The sequence below is a fragment of the Carex rostrata genome, chromosome 21 (assembly GCF_964058835.1).
Source record: "Carex rostrata chromosome 21, lpCarRost1.2, whole genome shotgun sequence".
Classification (NCBI taxonomy): domain Eukaryota; kingdom Viridiplantae; phylum Streptophyta; class Magnoliopsida; order Poales; family Cyperaceae; genus Carex; species Carex rostrata.
The window spans coordinates 6,750,182-6,772,373 of record NC_135938.1 but is presented as its reverse complement, the minus strand read 5'-3'; the positions used below and the strand labels follow the sequence as shown (position 1 = coordinate 6,772,373).

Here is a 22,192-nt window from a genome sequence, read left to right as displayed (position 1 = left end):
TAGCTGGGGATAGGGGTGATTAATGAGTGAGTTCGAGCAAGTTGGGGTATACTCGTGCTCGGTTCATTAGTTTAATGATCAAGTCGACTTGAGTTGAGAAGACAATATCGAGTTAATAGCTGTGCTCGTGCTTGGTTCGTTAAATGCTCGAGTTGATTCGTGCTTATAAAGCAATTTGTTAAAAAATCAGGCTTATAAGCAATTTGAATTTTGTTTCGATTTTTGTTTTAGATGCACTACTTGAAAACTAATTAACATTAATATAATTTAACAAATTATCATAATCCAACCTACTTAAATAATACATAATTTAACAAAAAAAAAATTGACTTTGGGTTAGGTGCATCGGGTGCCTGGGTCGGAGTGTAATTAAGCTAGATTTGGTTTTGATCCAGTTGAGATTGGATGTGACATAATTTCACGTAACTCGGTTTTTAATGAGCGAGTTGGAGTATGTTCATATTCGGTTCATTAAATTAAAGAGCAAGTTGTTAGCGAGCTTTTAACAAGTGAGTTATGAGCAATTTAGAGATAGTCGAGCAAAATGACACGTTATAAATAAAGAGGGTTCAAATGCCTCCATGTTTTTATGCCTCCATCATGCCTCCATCTCTCTCCATCATTTTCAAAGTTCAAACAGTCGATCCGAACCGCTCAACCTAACCTCCATACTAAAATATGTTTGGAGACCAAATTTTATATTTTTAGAAAAAAATTTACTATTTTTTTAGATAGATACAAAATCAGTAAATCTAAACCATCTAAAAACAGTATTTTTGTACCTATCTAAAAAAATAGTAAAAAAATTTCCTAAAAATATAAAATTTGGTCTCCAAACATATTTTAGTATGGAGGTTAGACTGAGCGGTTCGGATCGACTGTTTGAACTTTAAAAATAATGGAGAGAGATGGAGGCATGATGGAGACACAAAAACATGGAGGCATTTGAACCCTCCTCATAAATAAATAAGAAAGTAAACTGAAATCCAAAGAAAATAACAGGGACAGTAAAAATTGTTCGCAATTATGAAACTTTTGTACTTGTTGCAGGTTGCTAAATTTGACGCATGAAAATTACAACCTGATTAGATCAGCTAGTTTACCCGCGTCCCAAGTTACTGGGCTCCAGAAATTGTTGGATAGCGTGTTTGGATCCAGTCCCGTGTTGTAATAACATGCAATAAAAATATAGGCCCAAACATATGAGCGTGCGCCATTACAGAAACATCGGCCATTTGGGCTTCCGTATATTACCCTCCCCAAATTAGAAGTCCAATGTCCGTTTACAAAGATATATACAACTCCATGTACCCCAGGAACCAGAAGCAAATCTGCTGCGATCAGTGGCGTAGTCAGGATTTGAGCTTAGGTGGACAGAACAATTCAATCAGTTAGCTAGTTTTATATATATCTTACAATCTATTAACACATTATACATAATATGTATAATAGTCTAAATTAGTGTTACCTATTTGTAAATTCAGGGATTCTAATTGCTAATTTGCAAGCACATTAGGTTTATTAATATAAAAGTTACTAAATCATATATTCAAAGATTCAAAAATTCTAAATTAGAGTTACCATTAAACAAAAAAATTACTCATCACCAATTCAAAGATAAAAACCTATTGTTTATTCTAAATTAGAAATCTCCTTTCTTATTGCTGGAAGAGACGCTCTAACAATGGAGCTAAGAGACATGGGCTGTGGCAAGACTTTTTAATATGGGATGTTATTAATTATTATGTAATTGGGCTAAGAGTTGGGCAGTTTTCAAATCAAAGTGGGGCAGGATTAAATAGCAATACCGATCATAAAAAAAAAAAAAAAAAAATGAAATCTAGGGGTGGGTAGCTGCCCACTCCTGCAGACTATTGGTTCCGCCTCTGACTGCGATCCTGTAGAATTGCAGGGTCGTGCGATTTCAATTCTAATCATTCATTTATTAGGATGTATGAATCTTAAAAAGAGATAGTTTTTGTGCACGAATCTCAAAATATATAAACGGTTGAGATTAAAATTGCAGGACTCTGCAATCCTGTCGGATCATAGCATATTTATTTCCCCCAGGAACCACTGTGCTTGCATGTTGTTACTGGTACTGTAGCTCTCTTATAGTGTACTTTTTTTTTGTTTATACTAGTTTGTGGGTCTTTTCATAAAATAAAATAAAAATTGACCGTTTTTTTTACAAAATCGTCTGTGTAAATTGAATGATTCAATTGAGGGTATCCGATTCAAATCCAAGATAAAGATTTTGTATCCTTGAATGATTCAATTGAGGGTATCCGATTCAAATCCAAGATAAAGATTTTGTATCCCTTAAATCTCCGCTTGTAAAGGAATTTCTTCTTTTTATTTTGATTTTTCAAATGTGTGATACAAATAAATTTTTTGATATAAAAATGTGAAGATCTAGCCTACCAACTTCTATTTATTTATTAATAAAAAAATGAATAAAAATTTATTTTCCCCATTCATCCTCCAATCATTAATTATATGAGGGAACCACAACTTCCAGCACAAAAAGACAAAAGAAAACGCGTATCAATCATTAATAATGCGGGGGACCACTTATATTTTAAAAACTTTACAACTGATGCGTGTAAATATGTATATTTATACACGTAAGTATTAACATCTAATATATTTAGTATTCATATGTAAGATATCAAGTATTTCTTTAAATAATTTTTTCTTATCACATACTCATATTTTACATGTTTTTAAGGTGGATTTTTTTTCTGTGTTGAATGTCGCCCATATTTTTGACAACCTGTGAATTTTTTTGCGAATCTAAAGTCACAGATGTCTTCTACGTAATTTTCTCTTTCAAATGAGATCCATGATGAAGTACTTTTGAGTTATATGTCGCGCAAGTATTCATACCTCGTCGTGATCCCGATCCAGACCGCATCACCTCCGACTACCTATCCACCGGTAACAAGGCTTTTCAGGTTATCACAGGCAATTTATGAATACTTGTCCAATGAGGTATGAATACTTGGATAACGGTAGATGAATACTTGCTTGATGTGGTATTAATACTTGCTCGATGAGGTACGAATACTTGCTCGACGTGGTTGAATACTTGCCCGACGAGGTATGAAACTACATGACGAGACATGAATACTTGTGCGACATACAACCGGAAAGTATGTCATCGTGGATCTCATTTGAAAGAGAAAATTACATAAAAAACATTCATGGTTTTAGATTCACAAATTTCCTCATAGATAGTCAAAGTTATTAGCAAGATTGAATGAAAAAAATCCACCTCTAAAAACGTATAAAAGATGGGTGTGTGATTTGTCCATTTTTTTTTTTTAAATACTTGATATCTTAGGTATGAATACCTGATATATTATATATTAACACTTGCGTGCATATGAATCCATATTTGCGCGTGCTAGTTGTAAAATCTATCAAATATTAGGTGGTTCCTCAAGTAGTCAGTGATCCACCCATTAAATGAGCGGTCTCTCCACTTAATAATCGATAATGACGCATTTTGTTTTGTCTTTTAGTATTAGAAGTTGTGTCCCCTCTTAGTTAGTAATCAACAAATACAGTTATTGACTAGGGAATAAATGAGAAAAATGATGTGGGAGATAGTTAGTTGATCCCTAAAAAATTCTCATTCTGATTTTAAATCCATGACATCCCACATAAGAGGTGATATGCCTTTCCTACTATACAAAAGACTAGTTTTTGTGTGATATTAATATTTTAATGTATGTGTTCAAAAATCCTAATGTAATTACGCATTCAAATATTAAAAATTGCTGGAAAAAACTTGCAAGAACTTAACTGAATCCACCTAGACATGCGTTAAGTATAATTATGAACATGTATATTCAGTCAAAACTATTAAACACGGGAGTTCAGTCCAAATTACTGACATCTACCTTAATAAACTAAAGTTAATCTACATTATTTATTTTTTTAAGCCGAAATAATATTATTAAAATTTTAAAAAATAAGATATGATTAAAAAAATCCTGTAAAATAAAGATCTGGCACACCGCCTAGCTGGCGACTAGCATTCTTAACAAATAGACGGTTCTGATCTCCTGAAAACCATCAAACATATTTTTTTTTTTTTGATAAAAACCCATAGGTATGATTTATTGAAGTGGTTGCTTGTCTTGCATCACAAATTTCAACATTTTACTTTATCTTCTCATTTGGATGATAGATTGATATGGAGGTGGTCACAAGATGATCATTTCACTGTTCGTTCTTTTTATAAATGGTTAGAATATGGTGGTATCCCAAATTCTGAATATGATACCATTTGAAAATCTCACATCCCTTTAAAAATCAAAATCTTTCTTTGGCTCGTCCGACGAGATAAAATTCTCACTAAGATTAACTTGGCAAAAAAAAAGGTTGGTTAGGCGACCTTACTTGTGCATTTTGTGACCAACATGAAAGCGCTGGTCATTTATTTATACATTGTTCGTATGTTCGCTTGATTTGGAATTGGATTGCCACACACAATTCATTTACCTTTATGTGTAATTCTTTAGATGATTTATGGTTACTTGATGCTTCTATTCCCTTAAAGGATAGATTCCTTGTAGAATTGTTAAGGGGAGTTATCTTATGGAATGTATGGTTAGAAAAAAATAGAGTTATTTTTAATAATAATACTACTCTCATTTCTGCTGAATCATTAAGATTTAAGATAATCTCTTTGGCTATTTTTTTGTGTAAGTCTAGCTCTGACAATTCTTTCTTAAAATTAAGTCTAATGCTTCCATGTGATATTAAGGACATTCCAGATCAGATACTGGAGGAAGAGGAGTCAATCCAAGCTCTTGGAGTTGGCAACCCCCCAGGTCATATGTCTGGAGACAAGCCATCGGATGAGGATTTATTGGATTACTAGTCTCCTATAATGTAATTGATTTCTAAGATTTTCATTTGCTTAGTATTTCATTTTGTTTGCAAATTAGCTTTTGATGTGATACTATTGCTACTTGTATACTTGTATGTCTCTGGATGTTGACTTGCTGTATGACTTTTCATATTTGATATTGGTATCTATTTTGGATACCAAATCAAGTATGCTTGATTTCTATGAAATCGGTGGTTATACCACTATTTTTCAAAAAAAAAAAAAAAATTATTGAATTGAAATTGTTGAAGTATTACCTTGCAGTCATTGAAAGTCATGCACAAAAGTTCCTGCATTACATATTCTCTGCTAAGTGAAGAGGAGACGAACAGCTGGAATTTACTCTTATAAAAAAAACAGCTGGATTGTGGGAAAAAGAGCCAAGACAGAGAGACAGACGGCCCAAAATACAAACGGCCTTTGCTAATTTTGAAGAATTATAAAACATTTTATTTCTTTTGGAATGCGTGCTGAATAGATATTATTATTATTATATTAATAAAGGGTGATGCCTTAATTCGGTCCCCTTTTTCCTGCCTTTTTCTCGGGGCTCAATGCTCTCTCTGTTCCCTTTCTCCCTTCAATTCAGATTTCCCAAGACCCAGTCTTCTCTTTACCATCTAATGCTTCTGCACCCATGAATTTTCAGTTTTTTTTTTTCCTAATTCTTATTTTCTAAAACAATATTTACAATAAATATACCAGTTTGTAAAATAATTACAAATTTAAATCTAGGTTTTTATTGTAAGTGTTATCTGAACACAAGTATTCATAGCGTAGATATTAATGTTACGATTTTTGTTTATTTTTTTTGTAAAAATATAAAGTACGAATTTTATAAAATTAATGTATGACGCACACTACATTTTTTTTGTTCCTTTATTTGGGAAAAAAAAATGTATTGATTAATAGAAAAAACATAGTTGGTTCAAAATAATTGTATAATTATGCTTGATTATTACGTCAACGCGTAGACTTTAATACGGCACATTGAAAAATATTATGTCAGTACTTTTAATTTGAAAATTAGAAATTGAACTTGCATTTCCATACTTATTTTATCCCAAAATGTCTCTAACAAACAAAATTTAAAAATAACCCTTCAAAAAAAAAAGTTATCCCCAGTAATGTGAGGTACTTGCACAGATAAAAGAAATATAAAATATGTACTTCAAAATAAACATATAAACGTATGTATCTCATTTATCTGCCTGACAAAATTTCAACAATTTCTAAAGGCATCATCACATAACCAATTATTGCTCAATTCCACATGGCACATAAAAAGTGGTGACCTTCTTTAATCCTCCTCTCTATTCTCGGGCAGAAGCGCCTCAGTTTAATTTTTCGATCCGTACTATTCTCGCTTTAAAACGGTTTATAGATGCATTTATTACCGAGTTACTGCAGCCTCGGTAAAGAAGTAAAATACCCGTCTATGGCAGCCGTGTCTAACAGCGTTCTTTTAAGTCTTATCTCCTCTATTCTATCACCACACCAACTGGCTAATTTAATATGATATAAATTAGGAAGAATCTAATTGTCCACAGTTTTTTGTCCACCATTTGTTCACAGCTTTGACTTGTGCGAATACTGTAAAATTACTTCTACATGCTGTATAATTATACAATATATCACATAAAATATATTAGTTAATCACAAAATATCCAGTAACTATTTGAAGTGGTCCCATGATAGTTAGAAAAAAATTGCAACTTGCACAACAATACAAAATAAATGTACTTTCAAACTATACTTTCGGAAATTACAGTTATAGTAAGTTATTGGCAGTTAGAGTTAGTTATTAGCGGTTATTGGCAGTTAGAGTTAATTATTAGCGTCCGCACTGGGTTGAATCTTGTATACTGTAAAATTGAATCTTCTACACAGTAAAATTTACAATTGAATCTTGTATACTGTAAAATTGAATCAGCAGAACTGTAAAATTGAATCTTGTATACAATAGAATTTTCAATTGAATCTTGTATACTGTAAAAATTAAATCTTGTATACAGTAGAATTTTCAATTGAATCTTGCATACTGTAAAATATATATTGTAAAATTGAATCTCGTATACTGTAAAATTTTTAAATAATACTGTAAATTTTCAATTGAATCTTGTATACTGTAAAAACACAGTTAGATGGGAGTGGATAAGGTTGTGGACAAATAGTGGACAAAACTCAGTGGACAGAAACCTTTTCTCTATAAATTAATTAAAAGCTGGGTTTTTTTTCCACTTGTCTTGTCTCTCTCGAGCCGGTAAGATCAAACAAGTTTTTTTAATCACTGTTTCACCTGTCTAATACGGGTAACAAATAATTGAAGCTTGCTTAGTTCATACTAGCTTTTAATTGGTCAATTTCTTTTGTTCTCTTTAGTTAGCATTGGGGACTTGCAAAACACTCTCCAAATAGTCAATCCAAACTATTAGATGTTCAATTTATATTAAAATGCGCTTGGATACCAAAAAATGTAAGATTTGATCTCCAAGCTCATTTTAATATAGATTGAACATCTAACGGTTTGGATCGACTGTTTGAACTTTGAAAATCAGAAAATTGAGTCGTTTGTTTTGGAGATTAGGAAAAAATATTTTAAGCTCAGTCAACCTCCCTGTGTATATATATAGGTAATTAATTTGTCTCGTAAAAGGATTACTGAATACATCTCACCAAAACGAACTGCATGCGTTGCTAGCGGTTCATTATGTTAAATATTGTGAATCAAGTATCATTTATTCATATACAACAAATAATATAAAAACAACTAGCAATGACAGTCTAACCGAGAGATTCGTACTGAATGAAGACGTGTCGTCATATTATTTACACACAAAATCAGAACGAAAATGCACTGCACAATTATTAGCAGGCTTCAAATTGAAATATTTGAATCGGAATTTCCAGTTTACTTCACTAACTCAGCTGAAGTTGAATAGATTTTGGTTTTATAAAGAATTAGCAAGCACAGACAGATTTCATTAAAACAACAGATGCAGTACTGGAGGATATGTATTTTCTTCCTTTCACGTTTATGTATTAAAATCATGTTTACCAGTTTTTTTTTTTTTTTTTTTCTGATTTACTGCACACAGAAAACGAAACAAAACGGAATTTAAAAGTACATGACTTGTAAACTATTATAAACTATAAACTAATATATCCAAGACCTAATCTTTGATAGCTCCAGCTAATGGATAGATACATGCCTAACTTTTCAACACATTAAACAAAATTAAAATTTTGGAGTCAATGATGAAGAAAATCTCAGAAACCAATTAAAACCTTATCATGTAGCATAGTTGCACTCGCTGTCATGACGTCAAGCCCCAAAACATCCCTATCAACCCCCCCTAATTATCTCTTATCTCCTTAACCACACTTTTGTTACGGATGCAACCTATCATATTGGATTTTTATTTTGACGAAGAAACAACGAGATGGGAATGGGACCTTAAAATTAAATATGAAAAAGATATATATGTCGTTATGCAAAGCGAAACGATTTTAATTGCCATTACAATAAATAGAAATTGCACAGATAAATAGGAAAAGTATACAGGAAAACCTCTTGCTACTACAGAGGTTGCAGGATTTATATATATATATATATATATATATTTTTCTTATCACTTCTCTTGCTAATTGCTTAATAATTTCCCTTTTAAAATTCACACTTCTAATTAACTTTATTTTAGCTACCCGTTCACTACAAGAATCTGTATTAACATGGCAAAAAAAACATTACCAATGCCATGCACAAAAGCTCGGAAATAGTTGTCTCAAAAGAAATATGCACGCTCTTACTTTCGCCGAAACTAATTATTATTTCCGTGTAGTTCTTGGAAATAAGTTTTAGCACGATTACACGAATGTTATTTCCGAAATCTATTTTACCAGCGAAAGTGGATGCACATACGTCAAAAGCATTTGCTGCATTTGTTACAAAAAAAAAAAGACATTATGCAGAGAATAATGAAAGAGAGAAATTTGTTATGTTCGCATTTGTTACAAAGTATGGTCGACGAATGACAAGGAGAAAAATGAAATTAACTATTTAACATAAATAATCGAGTACCCAGTGAAAATTTGTAGTTGGGATATATTTGAGGACCTTGGTTAAAACTTGAAAATTTTACATGAAATGTTCAACTGTGCACGTGTCACCAATTTCTTCCAAATTAATTATAGTTACCAGAAAAGCATTTGCTGCATTTTTCACATTTAAATCCTAAGATTTATGTATTTCCCACATCAAATTCAATATTTATATATTTTATTTATTACTCTCAAATATTGATACATATGCTGCAGCACGATAAACAAAAACACGCTAACCAAACAATTCTAAAAAGAAATAAAAATTGTGTCTGAGGTTTGTTTTCCAATTTAACTTGTTACGATTTCAAAGCTCCATCCAATATTAAATTAGTGTAATGAACTAATTCATTAGTATCTTTTGTTATTTAAAATGAGGATATAAGCACCTGTTTTCCGATGTATTATTTTATTGGAATCAACCAAGTCTAATAGAAGCATGATGTTGGTCTAATAGATTTGATTATTTGGAATGAGAGAATTAAAATATCCATTCAGTGAATTTTTGTTAATACAAAATCGTCAACAGAGCTAAAAAGTAAAACACATAAGGTTCCATTATTTTTATATGCAACGTGTCAAGTTAATAGTCAATGAACCTTACCAAGATAAAAATTTGTTCACCAATCAATTCATAACTCAACATACAATAACTGAGTAAAATTTCAAATAAATAAAAGGTTGCAAAGGCCAATAAGATACTTATAAAAAACAGGTTAATTATTCTTGCATGCTATAAACTGGAATTAGACATAGAATTCAAGTCACCTAATTTTTTTTAATATTCAATATTTAAATAGTACTATTTTGAGATGTTTTACTATTGAGAAAATTTCAGGATTAAAGAGAAGGGAAAGCAAACATCAAATCTTGTCTGATGCAATTGGAACCCTACAAACACAGGATTATAGAGAAGGGAAAGCAAACATCAAATCTATCTGATGCAATTGGAACCCTACAAACAGTTTGACATCCAGATCTAGAAGAGATGTTCAGCAGGACAAGAAAGAAAACAACAAAAACAGAAAAGGTAGAAATGACAATGCCTATTGCCCGTGACCAAAAACAGAAACATGGAGAGTGCAATTTGATTAGCATACATGATAGTCCCTGTTCAGTAAAGGAAAGATATTTGAGGCCAAACACATAAGGGGAAAAAAAATGATTGCATTATCTTCAGTCGACAGATGATTGTATATGAAGATTTTGTATATCCGCCATTAAAATATTAGCAAATGGACTTAGATCCTCATTTTTCTTCAGAAAAAAATAAATAATAATAGCAAGCTTCCACTGGTATTTGGTCATGGAATAAGATTCCTAAAAGATCAGATTTGGTGGTCACTCTATCAAATACACCATAACTTTTGGAGTATTTTTTATTTGGATCATATGACCAATGTCAATCAAAATTGATGGCAACCTATGTAAAGTCAAGTCCAAATACTCCTTGTTACCTTACCATTATTGTTATATCGGCATGAATTTTAAAACAGAGTTGATTGCCGGACTGTCTAGTCTAAATTGGAAATGAAATATGGAGAAGAGCATAACTCTTCGAAACATGTATGTATGATTTTGTATTACATATAACAAGACTGAGGATTAGGCTTATAGAAGAAATTTACAGATGATAGGAAGTAAAATGAAAAAAATAAATCAACTTAGAGTAAGGGCAACTAAAATCAAGGTATATATAGTGACACGCTATAAACCAAGTATTTTTGGGGATAGATACCTGTGGTTTGGTATTAACTTTTGTAAAAAACTCTTTGATTTTGAATGAAATAATTTAAAAAAAAATAAACAAGTATTTTAATGTATCTTATAGCTTTAACAATTATCCAAATTATCAAAAGATTGAAGCAAAGAAACTTTGATGAGACACCAGCACCATTTTGTTTAAGAAATTATGATTAAATTTAATCAACATATTGAATAAATTTAAATGTTTTAGATTAAGTTATACATTACAAAATTAAGATACCAAAGCAATATAGCAAATAGACAGAAGAAGAAATAAACGCCTTGGGACCTATACCTACTGCAAAGAATTAGTGATAAACGCCTTGGGACCTATACCTACTGCAAAGAATTAGTGATAAACGCCTTGGGACCTATACCTACTGCAAATAGAATTACTAAAGAGCTTTAACTGCCCATAATCTCCACATAATAGGAAATATCTACTTTAGATATAAGCCCTCTAGAATATCAATATTAATAGTTATTATATTATATTTTATCCGAATGAGTAATACGTATATATCTTGATCAAAAGGAAAACATTGATGGGAATGCAAATAAGCTCACAGTATCAAACAAAGCAATTAGGATTTACTTTGGTACTAGCATACCTTAGAATTCTAGTTCTGAATGAGGTACATTAGAGCATTTACCCAACTCTTAAGATTTGCATAAATTCATAAAATAATGTATTGTAGGAAATTTAACTAAAGAAGAGGCCAAAAATAAGGAATGACAAACTTATAACTTTTATACGACTATTAAATCTATCAATTCAGCTCAAACAGATAATTGAAATAAGATTTTCATCACAAAAAGACTTAAAATAATATTTTAATTTTTATCACAAAAAGACTTAAAAAATATTTGCAATTAAAAAAATTCTTTAAAATGTCATATCTAAAATATTCCAAACTTTCATTTATGAACACTATAACATGTTCATTTATTGCAGCTTACTCGGGCACAACAATGCTTTGTTAGTCTATAGATGTGTATCAGTTCTCCTAGAAAATCAAAATGATGCATAATGAATAGAACTTAATAACAGAAAAAACCTTCATAGCCATTTCAACTAACGAGATGAGCAAATACACATTCGTAATTTAAGACAGTATTCGCCATTCCCAACATGACTAGAAATTTAATAATAAGATATATAACACTTCATATTTACTTACAAATTTAGAAAACAGCACAGGCTATTTTACTTTTATTTTCAACAAATATGCACTAGCAGTCTAGCACAATAAATAAAAATGATACAAAAATATAGAACTATTTGTTATGGTAATTACATATGCACAAGCAGTTCTTTATGATTATATAAATTATGACAGTAATTAAACATGCAACTCTAAATGTATATCAAGTTTTTTACAACTACTTCATTTCATTTATAAGAAAACGTGCATCCTTTTCTTTTCCTGATTTTTACAGTATTAATGCCATTGCAACACAATAGTATGTATTTGTTCTGCATCTTTGCATGTTACCATTCCAGAAGAAGTGAATAATAATTATAGTATAAAGAGTTAATTGTACACGAGGTTATGTATTAAAATTAATAAAAAAAATTTAGTACTACTTTTATTTTGAAATAAGCATTACAATTTAAGAGAAAAAAGTTAATATATTTAATTATATATAAGTACTAAATGACAGAGATTTGTGAACAATTTATATCTTTATTTTTAATTAAACTTCAAACAGTCGATCTAAACTGCTCAACATGATCTCCAAGTATATTTTAATAAAATTTACTCTTCAAATATATTTTAATATAAATATCATGTTGAATGGTTCAAATCGATTGTTTAAACTTTGTACACGGAGATATATATCTATAGCACAGACCATTTTGCGCTTTGCTAAGTAACATAGCCTCACTTTTTAAAATATATATAATTTCTAAATGACAGAATTGTACAGAACAATTTACATATGAAAGTTCCTTTTTTCATATGTTAAAGAGGATTCATCTTAAAAAAAATGAAAAGCAAGACGAAAATATAATGGCTTGGGTCATGAAGATGAGATGCAAGATTTTTCTTATGATATAAAGTCCAGAAAAGAAAATTTTGATTTCGTGCATTCCAAGACTTGCTATACAGTACCATGCCAAAACAGATTACTCGTACTTTTGAAATGGAATATATAAATATAATCAATAAAGGATGTGCTAAGTGGAGAAATACCAACATTCTGCACCAGCAAATCCAGGGAAATATCCACCATATATATTTTTATGCCTTCACCTTTTGGCTTTGTACCTGAACTACGACAAACTACATTTAAAGTTGTAAACCAATCAAAGTTGGTTTGGAAGAAAGAACATTCAAGGAGGCAGATGGAGACATTAAAACAAAGAATGGAATAAAGCAAGAACACATCTTTTCAATACTCTTTCATGGGGGGAGTGAAGGAGAATAATAAGTAGGCAGAATTTGCACAAAAAATTAGAAAGGTGCCACCCCCCATGATCTCGATGCCTGATGGTACATTTTTCTCTCTTCAGTAAAAGAAAGCAGTAAAAAAAACAAGGAAACAAGGTAAAACTTGGTGTGCAGTGGAGAATTGAGAGTAGTTAGAAAAAAAGGAAGCGTATTATTCAAAGGCACATGGATTGCACCAGCTTTGGTAGGGAAAGTGTCAATCAAAGATGCAAGTTCCAACAAGACAATGTCTCTATACCAAACCTTGTGGAAACTAAGCCGCATAGAGCAAAGCACGCAATAGGAGAGAGAGAGAGAGAGACTGAGATGTGACCCCTACAAGAGAAGTCTATGTATAGAGGTCAAACTTTCCAACTGTGATAAACAATAAGACTACATGACCAAAATAGTCCCTAATAGGTGCCATGAAATGATGGCCACACCCCTAAAACCAGGCCTATTCGTGGAAGAAAATGAAGAATCCAGAGGAGAAAGGAAAAAACCAAGAGAAACAGTATCATACAGTCTTTCAAATCACTCACACTAACATCTCTACACACTCTCTTCCTCATTCGTTAATGTATTATCATTGGAGAAATATCATACAGAAATGCAACCACTAATCAGTAAAAAGTATGAGACGAAGCAGCATCTTAAATTTTCTTTCAGGATATAAAAGATGTTATACAATAACAGCAAAAGGATTTGCTCATAATGCATGAATGATAACATACAAAGGAGGTAAAAGAAAAATAGAAAGATAGAAAGACTCGAGGAAAATGAGCTAAAGAAAGAAAAAGAATAGAACCTTAGTGCAGGTGTAAAACAAAGTAAACTCCTTGAAGACAAGGTAGCTAGCTACATCTCAATTCATTTGATTGGCATAGCTAACTCCTCCAAGAAAACCACCACCACCTGTCGGACCACCGCCACCATAAACATCATGTGAAGAGAGCAGCGGTGATGATGAAGCAACATCCCTTCCAGTAGCCCCAACGCCTCCTAGATGCAGCTCAGAAATATTCGGTATCGGAGCATTGTTGTTGTTTTCATCGTTGCTAGTACTCGTACCAGCCATTTCGTGACTTGTACCATCGTCGGTTCCTTGGTCATAGAGAAATCCCTTAAACACGTGTCCTCCAATTGTGACCTTGGCTTGGTACGCATACTGATCTTCCCCGTCATCGATGGATGTCACTCGGACACACTTGAACACTGCCGGTGCGCGCACATGTCTTGGTAAACTGTCTCGGAACCCGGCATCTTCAAATTGAACAACAAGTTCAACTTCAACTTTGTTGCAATATATGTAAATGTTGAAATAAAAAAAAAACGATAAAATAATTGATTCTTTCCTTGTCTCCGATTATTGGTTGAGAGAGGAATTAAGAAATTCAAGAGAATGACTAGTTCCGCTGTAACACTTGATCCAAAGCAATTAATAAAACAGTTGTTTCATTTATTTTTTTACTGAAATAAACGCTTATTTTAAGGAGAAGCCAGCCATCCATTTTCAATTCCAGGTATCCCAGAATTTTGTTACTGCGTTGCCAAATTCTTTCTCGAATCCAAAGTGTTGGGGTAGCAAAGGAAATGGAACCAAATTACCTTGGTGGCTAGAGCTTGTGTCGAAACTACGCGGTGGAGTGTTCGAAGTGGAGGTGTGTGAAGTGGTTGTAGTTTGAGATGAAAGAAGTCTGGGCTTTTTTGTGCCCGAGGTAGAGGCCGATGAGCCCGCAGCCGCCGGCCCAATATGTTGCCTTTCACGGCGGCGAGCAGCCGGCACCCAAGTACTCTTTACATGTGTAGAACAATCAAAACCCCGGCTCTTGCAACAAGTGCGGCATCGCCTATGGGTACAGTCTTTCTTTGCCTGATTGCCACAATCCTGACAGGTTGCCGTCCCACCTAAACTTCCCGACCCAAACATCCCTCCGTGTTCTAAGCTTGACACCGGCTTTTTAAGGTAGGAGATTGTTGCCTGGCCACCCATTGAAGGATTAAGATTAGGGTTAGGGTTTTGTTGCTGCATATGTTGTGCGTGCGAGTGCGAGTGAGGCTGGGCTTGCCAGAATTGGATGCCCGTGCCGGTTCCTGATGGGGAAGGTTTTGCCCCGTGAGACTCGGGGTCAGCTACACATGGCCCGGCCGTGAGAAGAGGTATCATCGGATGCTCCGCCGAGCCAAGGAGTGTTGCACCTTGAGAAGCACCTCCACCGTCATGGTGGTGATGGTGGAGATGGTGGTGGTGTTGTGTGTGGTGGAATGAACCGGCCGGCGCCACCACAAAAACATCCCTAAGACCCACCATCCCCATATCAGCAATTCCATAATTGATTGCCTGTTGCCTCGCACCTACAGACGCCGCCGAACTCGGGCCCCACAAGCCAGTGATACCGGCCGTCCCAGATCCAGAAGCACTTGTGGAGCCCCCGGCATTGAATCCAAGGGATAAATCATCGCCACGGCCGGTGGCAGATGAAGACACCCAATCGGCAAAGGCACCCGTATCGGACGGGAACCGCCGACCTGAAGCCGCCACTTTAGGGTTACTGGTAGATTGAAAGGAAGAAAATTTGTAGACAAGGGTCTATATATCCTCTAATAACGTCTATGCCACACCAAAGGCAACACAACCCTAAGGCAGGTTAATCATGTCTCCTACTCTCCCCTCCTTTCTCCCTCCCTCCGCACACCTCGGTATGATAATCTACTGCTGGCTCTATCTAGCGTGGCTGGGGCAGCTGAGCAGCATGTATTAATGTTTATTTTTATTCTGCTAATTATGGAGAGAGAAGAGGGAGAGGAGAGATAGTAGAGTAGTGAGAGGAAGAAAACAAACAAATAAATAAACAAAAGTAGAGACAGAGACAGAGAAAGAGAGAGAGAGAGAAAGGGAAAGTGGAGGAAAGGAAAGGGGAAAGGAAGTATCTAATTGAAATAAGAAGAGGTTGGGGTTTGTGTGGGGACTCTGAAATTCCCTCTGATCAAGATCTTCTCGATCACTCTCCTCTCTTTCTTTTTCTTTCTCAGCTCACCTCCTCTCTGATATGATCCTATGCTATCTTTTCTCTCTCTTACTCTCTCTCTTTATTTCTTTCCCGCTTTGTTTCTTTTCTAAGAAGCCTTCTGTGTCACTGACACCCCCGCTGCTCTCTCTGCTCTACGTTAAAAGCTAAGCTTCTTTCTCTCTCTTAAATTCTGTTTTTCCTCTCTGCTGGGGCTTTATTTCTCACCCGATAGCTACTAGTCCACTAGATCATAGCATAGCCCAGCCTATCATAGCATATAGCATTAGCTATAGCTACCTCTCCTGATTATCTCTCTCTCTCCCACGCACCTAGAAAACCCCTAGCTCTCTCTCAGAATGTCACGTGACAGCAGCTAATTACAGCCCGCGGTAAATGCCTTGAATTAACCGCGCAAAAAGAGACGACTCTGTCTCTGTACGTGTGTGAGTGTGTGTGTGTGAAAATGAGGCATGAAGAAGAAGAGAATCACAATGTGCGCGACGCGTGTGCTTAGCCTAACCTTTACTGTGAATACGCTTTGTGTCTTTTGTGGGCACAGCACACTCTTTATTAAATAGTACTTAAAATAAAATCAAATGCAATTTACACAAACTAATGAACGTGAGCTCGGACTAGAAGAGCGTATAATTAAGTGCTGTACTGTATGTGTCATCTTGTCTCCATTTGTTGGGCTACTGGATATATCCATTGAGTTTGAAATAGGGCCTGTCAGGCTCCGTATAAAGAAAGATAGCATCTAGCTAAAGACCTTGCCTAGATATTTCTGTGGGATAAATTATTACATATATCTTAGGAGCAAGGTAACATGCGACCCCCCACGTCTTTACTTTTTGTGATTTTTTTAATAATCTTCTGAGGCTCAATTATAGGATGGACCGATGGAGTGTAATAAATTAATAATTAAACAAACCAGCACCTATTCTCCGTTATCTTTTGATCTTTTTAGCGGATTAAGGGGTTTTTAATTGAAGTCCCCGTGACAGCATGACAGCATCCCACTCATGAGCAAAGCCATGGTGCTTGATTTGATTAAATATATCCACCAAGAATCAAGAAAAAATTAATAACCGTCCAAAAAGTGATGCTTGTAGATATTTTCTTTACTATTGTCTATACATTTTTTTTTAAATCAGCTAACAATATTACCAATTAACAGTTCCATTGATATAGTAAAAGTTGTGAAACATAAAGGCATGAAGCAAAACCTTTTAGTGTTACATTACATTATTAATATTTGTTTTAGTAAGAAAAAATAAACTAAAATTTTAACAATTTCAAAGGTTCTATAATTATAATTACAAATGAAGACGTTATTATAATTTAGATATGGGCAACTTTGGATATTATGCATTGTTCATGCACAAAAAAGAAAAAAACTGATGATGTTGTCATATGCATTACCGTTAGATTATTATTTTTGTGGGATTAAATACATCAAAATATATTTCTAAGAAATATTGTTGGCATGATCAATTTGATATAAATTAAAAAAAATTAATGAAAAGAATATGACTTTTAAACTTTAGAAGCCAACAGGAATATAATGGTGCTTCAAGACCCAACTTTTAACTTGTACAAAAATAAAGTTTTTTTTTTTTTTTGTTGGCTTGTAATATACATACTATGTACAGTATCATACAGCCTTATTTATAGCCAAAAAAATAAATACTTGGGTCCTATTCGGCTGCGTTACCGTTCCTGTGAACTGAATTTTTTTTTTCCACGAAAACAGTAAAAAAACAGTTTAAATTTTCACTTTTCTTATGCCCACACCTATTCCCATCGGTGCACCGAACAGAGACTTAGTATGTTCTTGCTGGAGCAATCATGATATTTTACTAAATATACATTAAAAGTAATTCTTTTAATTTCTTCAATTTTTGTTAACTCCTACTTGATTGCACGGCTGGCAGACAGTTTTTTAAAATGCAGCAGAGAATTCAATTTGATTGGACAACAATGCAGTTGAAAAAAACCAGACAACAATGCAAAGTTGTCACTTAAATAAGTGTACTAAAATATCTTTAAACTGACAGCAATGCATTTCAATATTTGTACAAGATATTGTTGGCACTTTATCAGCTGAATCAAAGTGCAACGAATCTAACCTCCAATACAAACATTAGTGCAATTAAAAATCCAAAAAATGGACCAGTAAAATTGCTCTGGTAGTATTAGTCAAAGAAAGAAAGAGAAGGCAAAAAATTTAGTAGGGTAGAGTTGGTACGAGGGTACACAAGTGGGATAATGAATGAAGCATGTGTACCAATTAATTATGTAATTCTAAATTTGTGGTGTCGTCTACACTCTACAGCCAGGACAAACTGGTAATTTGACTCCTACAATAAGTTAAACATGCACAATTACCTGGATCCATTGAATTATACAAATGATTTTTAAAGTGTTGCTATTTATCATTTTAGTCCATAGTTTTTTAAATATCATTGTTGATTGTAAAACTGTTAATTAGTATCAGATATCTCTCAAGAATCATAATTATCAACAGCATTGCAACTACCATAAATGCTGTGGTGAAACCAATGCGAATACCTATATAATTGTCCATAGCATCACATTAGCCTCAATGTTTGTGTTATTATCAATTAATTACAATAATATTTATACATATCTCATCGTAAAAAGCGAGGCAACGGTACTTCATCAATATCTCTATTTACCAAGTTCAAACAATTGACAAAAAAAAAAAAATACACTTTTAAATTTTTTCATAGAAAATCACCTAATTTAAGTATTTTAAACTTTTCAAAAACAATGATTTTCTACATGTAAATTTGATATCAAAGTACTTTTTTGTATGAAGATGACGTTGAACGTTCGGATCAACTGTATGGACGATCCGAACTGAACCGAACCAAAAATAAAACAGAAAGATGGAGAGGGAGAAATGAAGCGGGACCAGAAGTGGTGGGGTTGTAGAATGGGTCTGGTCCGTACGGCGTCGCATCTGCGGCCCACCACCACTATGTTCTTAAAATAAGCATTTGGAGAACGCAAGGAAAGAGGGTCCTCAGTCCTCTACTGTTTCTCTCTTTCTCTACCCGTCTCTGCTAAACGAATCGAATGGCGCTGGATGTGTATCTAGAGCACCGCGCCTTCTTTCTCTATTCAATCTGTGGTCCTTTCTTTCTCCCCCCTCCATCTCTATCTTTCGTCTTCTTTAATTAATCATAATCTATATATACACGTAGTAGAGTGTACACTCTAGACTCTAGAGCAAGCCTTGCATTAATTTCTCGTATACTTTATTGAGGTATTTTTGTTTATCATATTTGTCAAGCTGGGAGAAAGAAACCTGGCAACAGGAAATCTTGTCGCAGTTTGGAACTTTGGTGCGGTATAATCCCCAAAGCGAGAAACAAAGATTTAAATTCGGAGTGATTTGGATTATGTATCGACTATCGTACTTTGTTTTGTTATGATCAAATTTGAAAAATTAGTTACGCTGTGATTGTACGCTCTAATGTGATTGGTTATGTTTTATTATTTTTTCATAATATTGTTTTTTTCAAAATTTATTATCCGATCAGGATCTAACGGTCCTAATTACATGCAACTTGTGAGACCACATACCGTGCCGTGACCATATCAGTTAACGTATTATGCAATATTGTGCCAATTTTTTTAATAACGGCCATGTCAGGCTAGATGCTATCTTTCTTTATACGGAGCCTGACGTTCATTAATTCTAAAACTTATCGGTTTGATTTCAATCGATGAAGACAAATTGGTAAAACTCATTTATATTATGAGTGATGTATTTACAATTCAATTTAGATATTTAGAAATTAATTTAATACAAAGTTAAACGGTCAAAAAAATGATGAGTAAATGCACTGGAATTAACAATTTTTTACCTTATTACTTTGTCATAAATTAATTCAAAACTCTATAAATATAATACATGAATTTATCGCTCATGAAACAATCGGTTTTAATGATTTAATTTTATATTTAAAATCAATCCGAATAATTTTGAAATTAAACTCACCAAGATGCTGACTGAGGTTATTCCCCTTGATACATTACAGCTTTTGTTAAAGTCGTCTAAACATGCACGGATGAAAATTCCACTAAGGTTTAGTTTATTTAAAATAGCATTGATGCATGAATCGTGGGACACATGGCATTATGTCATTGGTAGTCAACTGGAGCTTAGTTGGAGTGTCGGAGCTTTAGCACTTCATTCATATATAATTTGTTTTGGTCGTGCACACGACTTAAGCAAATGCAATGTTTAGATCGCCTCATAAACAAAGTACGATATAAGAAACCTAAAACAGCTAATAATTGTCGGAAATGAATAATTGCCACAGTTTTGTTTAATAATTAATAATGTAAAATTAAGCACGCATTGTATATAAATTATCATGATAAGTGTAAATCTTAATCATTAAAAATCAAAACTTACATATGTTCATATTTATTTAATCTGTTGTGTACTGAAGTAATGTGTTTTTGTTGACTCGTTACTCACTAGTCAAGAATAAAATTTTAAATAATCTCTAAACATGTGACTGTGCATCTACCGCCACGTTCGCACTGTGGATCTGCGGACGATCGCCAACCTGTTCGCGAAATGGATCTGCGGACTGACCCGCTCCCGTGACCTGTTCGCACCGTGGATCTGTGCACTGACACGCTCGCTTTGACCCGCTTGCGTCATGACCCGTTCGCACTGTGGATCTGCGCATCGACTCGTTCGCACCGTGGATTTGCTGACGGGTTAACCCGTTCGCAGATTCACGGTGCGAACGTGGCGAAATCTGAATTTCGATTTTTCGGATGGTATTCATTTAATTCTGATTTTTGAGGGTGGTTGGAAAAAAAACGGGCAAAACAGGTGCAAAAAAATTATATTCGTTATTAATAATAATAATAATAATAATAATATTAATATTATTATTATTATTATTATTATTATTATTATTATTATTATTACTGTTAGTATTATTATATCATCTTATTCGGCGCTCTGTATAGCAACATTTTCCAAGTAAATGGCAAATTGAGTAGATGCGACAGTCGGAACGCTACATTGAGTAGATCTAACCATCGGATTGTCGTGACGAGCAGATTGGACTTTCCGAATGCGGCAGTGAGTAGATAGGACCGTCGAAGTGCAGCAATTATCGGATGAAGATAAATCTAATCATGGAGAGAGTTAGAGAATGATATATTAGGGTGTTAAGAGTGTAAATAAGTAGGATTAGATGGTGAGAGTAATTTAAATATATTAATGAGGATAAACGAGTTTAGATTTAGAAATTAGAGTCATTTGACTCGTTATATGTTTTTTTATCAATGAATTTGTTAGTTGACATTTAAAGCCACTAACTCATAAAATAAAAAAAAATAAAAATAAAAGAAAGAAAGAAAGTATATGGTAAATTGAGGTCCCAATCGCATGAGAGCGTATCCTCTGCAGAGGTTTTACCTGCGGTGCTATGCGGTGTTTTTGATCTGGTCCGTTCGTTTCGGATCGGACGGACCAGATCAAATCTTGTCCGAATTTTTAAAAAACTCAAAATTTGGTGAACCCTTAATCCAGTCCGTCCGATCCGAAACGAACGGACCAGATCAAAACCACCGCAGGTAAAACCTCCGCAGAGGATAGCGTTTCCCAATCGCATAGGATCAATTTTGAATCATAGAACGTGTCGTCTGTACTATTCTGAAAAACACTCAGAAATGCACTAAAAAAGAAAGAAAGGTTGGTAACTTGGCATGTAGGGGTCCATATATCCATTGTCCATAAAATAATTATTTATAAAAAAAAAAAAACTAATTTAGAAGTACAAATCAAAATCAAACTAATGAACAACTTGATACAAAAAGATCATGTTCAAACGGAGCGTCACGCTAAAAACCAACAATAAGTTACAATCAGGTCGCATTTGATTAAGATATGCACAATCGCAATAAATGTTCCTAATTATGTCCACAAATTCGTTGGC

At 33.8% G+C, this 22,192-nt stretch overlaps 1 protein-coding gene across 1 annotated transcript; it reads right to left on the bottom strand.

Annotated features, from left to right (window-relative positions):
* Window positions 1–13,832: 13,832 nt before the first annotated feature.
* Window positions 13,833–16,438, bottom strand: LRP1 (Lateral root primordium (LRP) protein-like protein). Its single transcript, XM_078323000.1, has 2 exons — window positions 14,794–16,438; window positions 13,833–14,448 (listed from the first exon to the last, which is right to left on the bottom strand). Exons 1-2 carry the CDS (start codon window positions 15,500–15,502, stop codon window positions 14,051–14,053), a joined length of 1,107 nt encoding a protein of 368 aa, XP_078179126.1. The 5' UTR covers window positions 15,503–16,438; the 3' UTR covers window positions 13,833–14,050.
* Window positions 16,439–22,192: the final 5,754 nt, after the last annotated feature.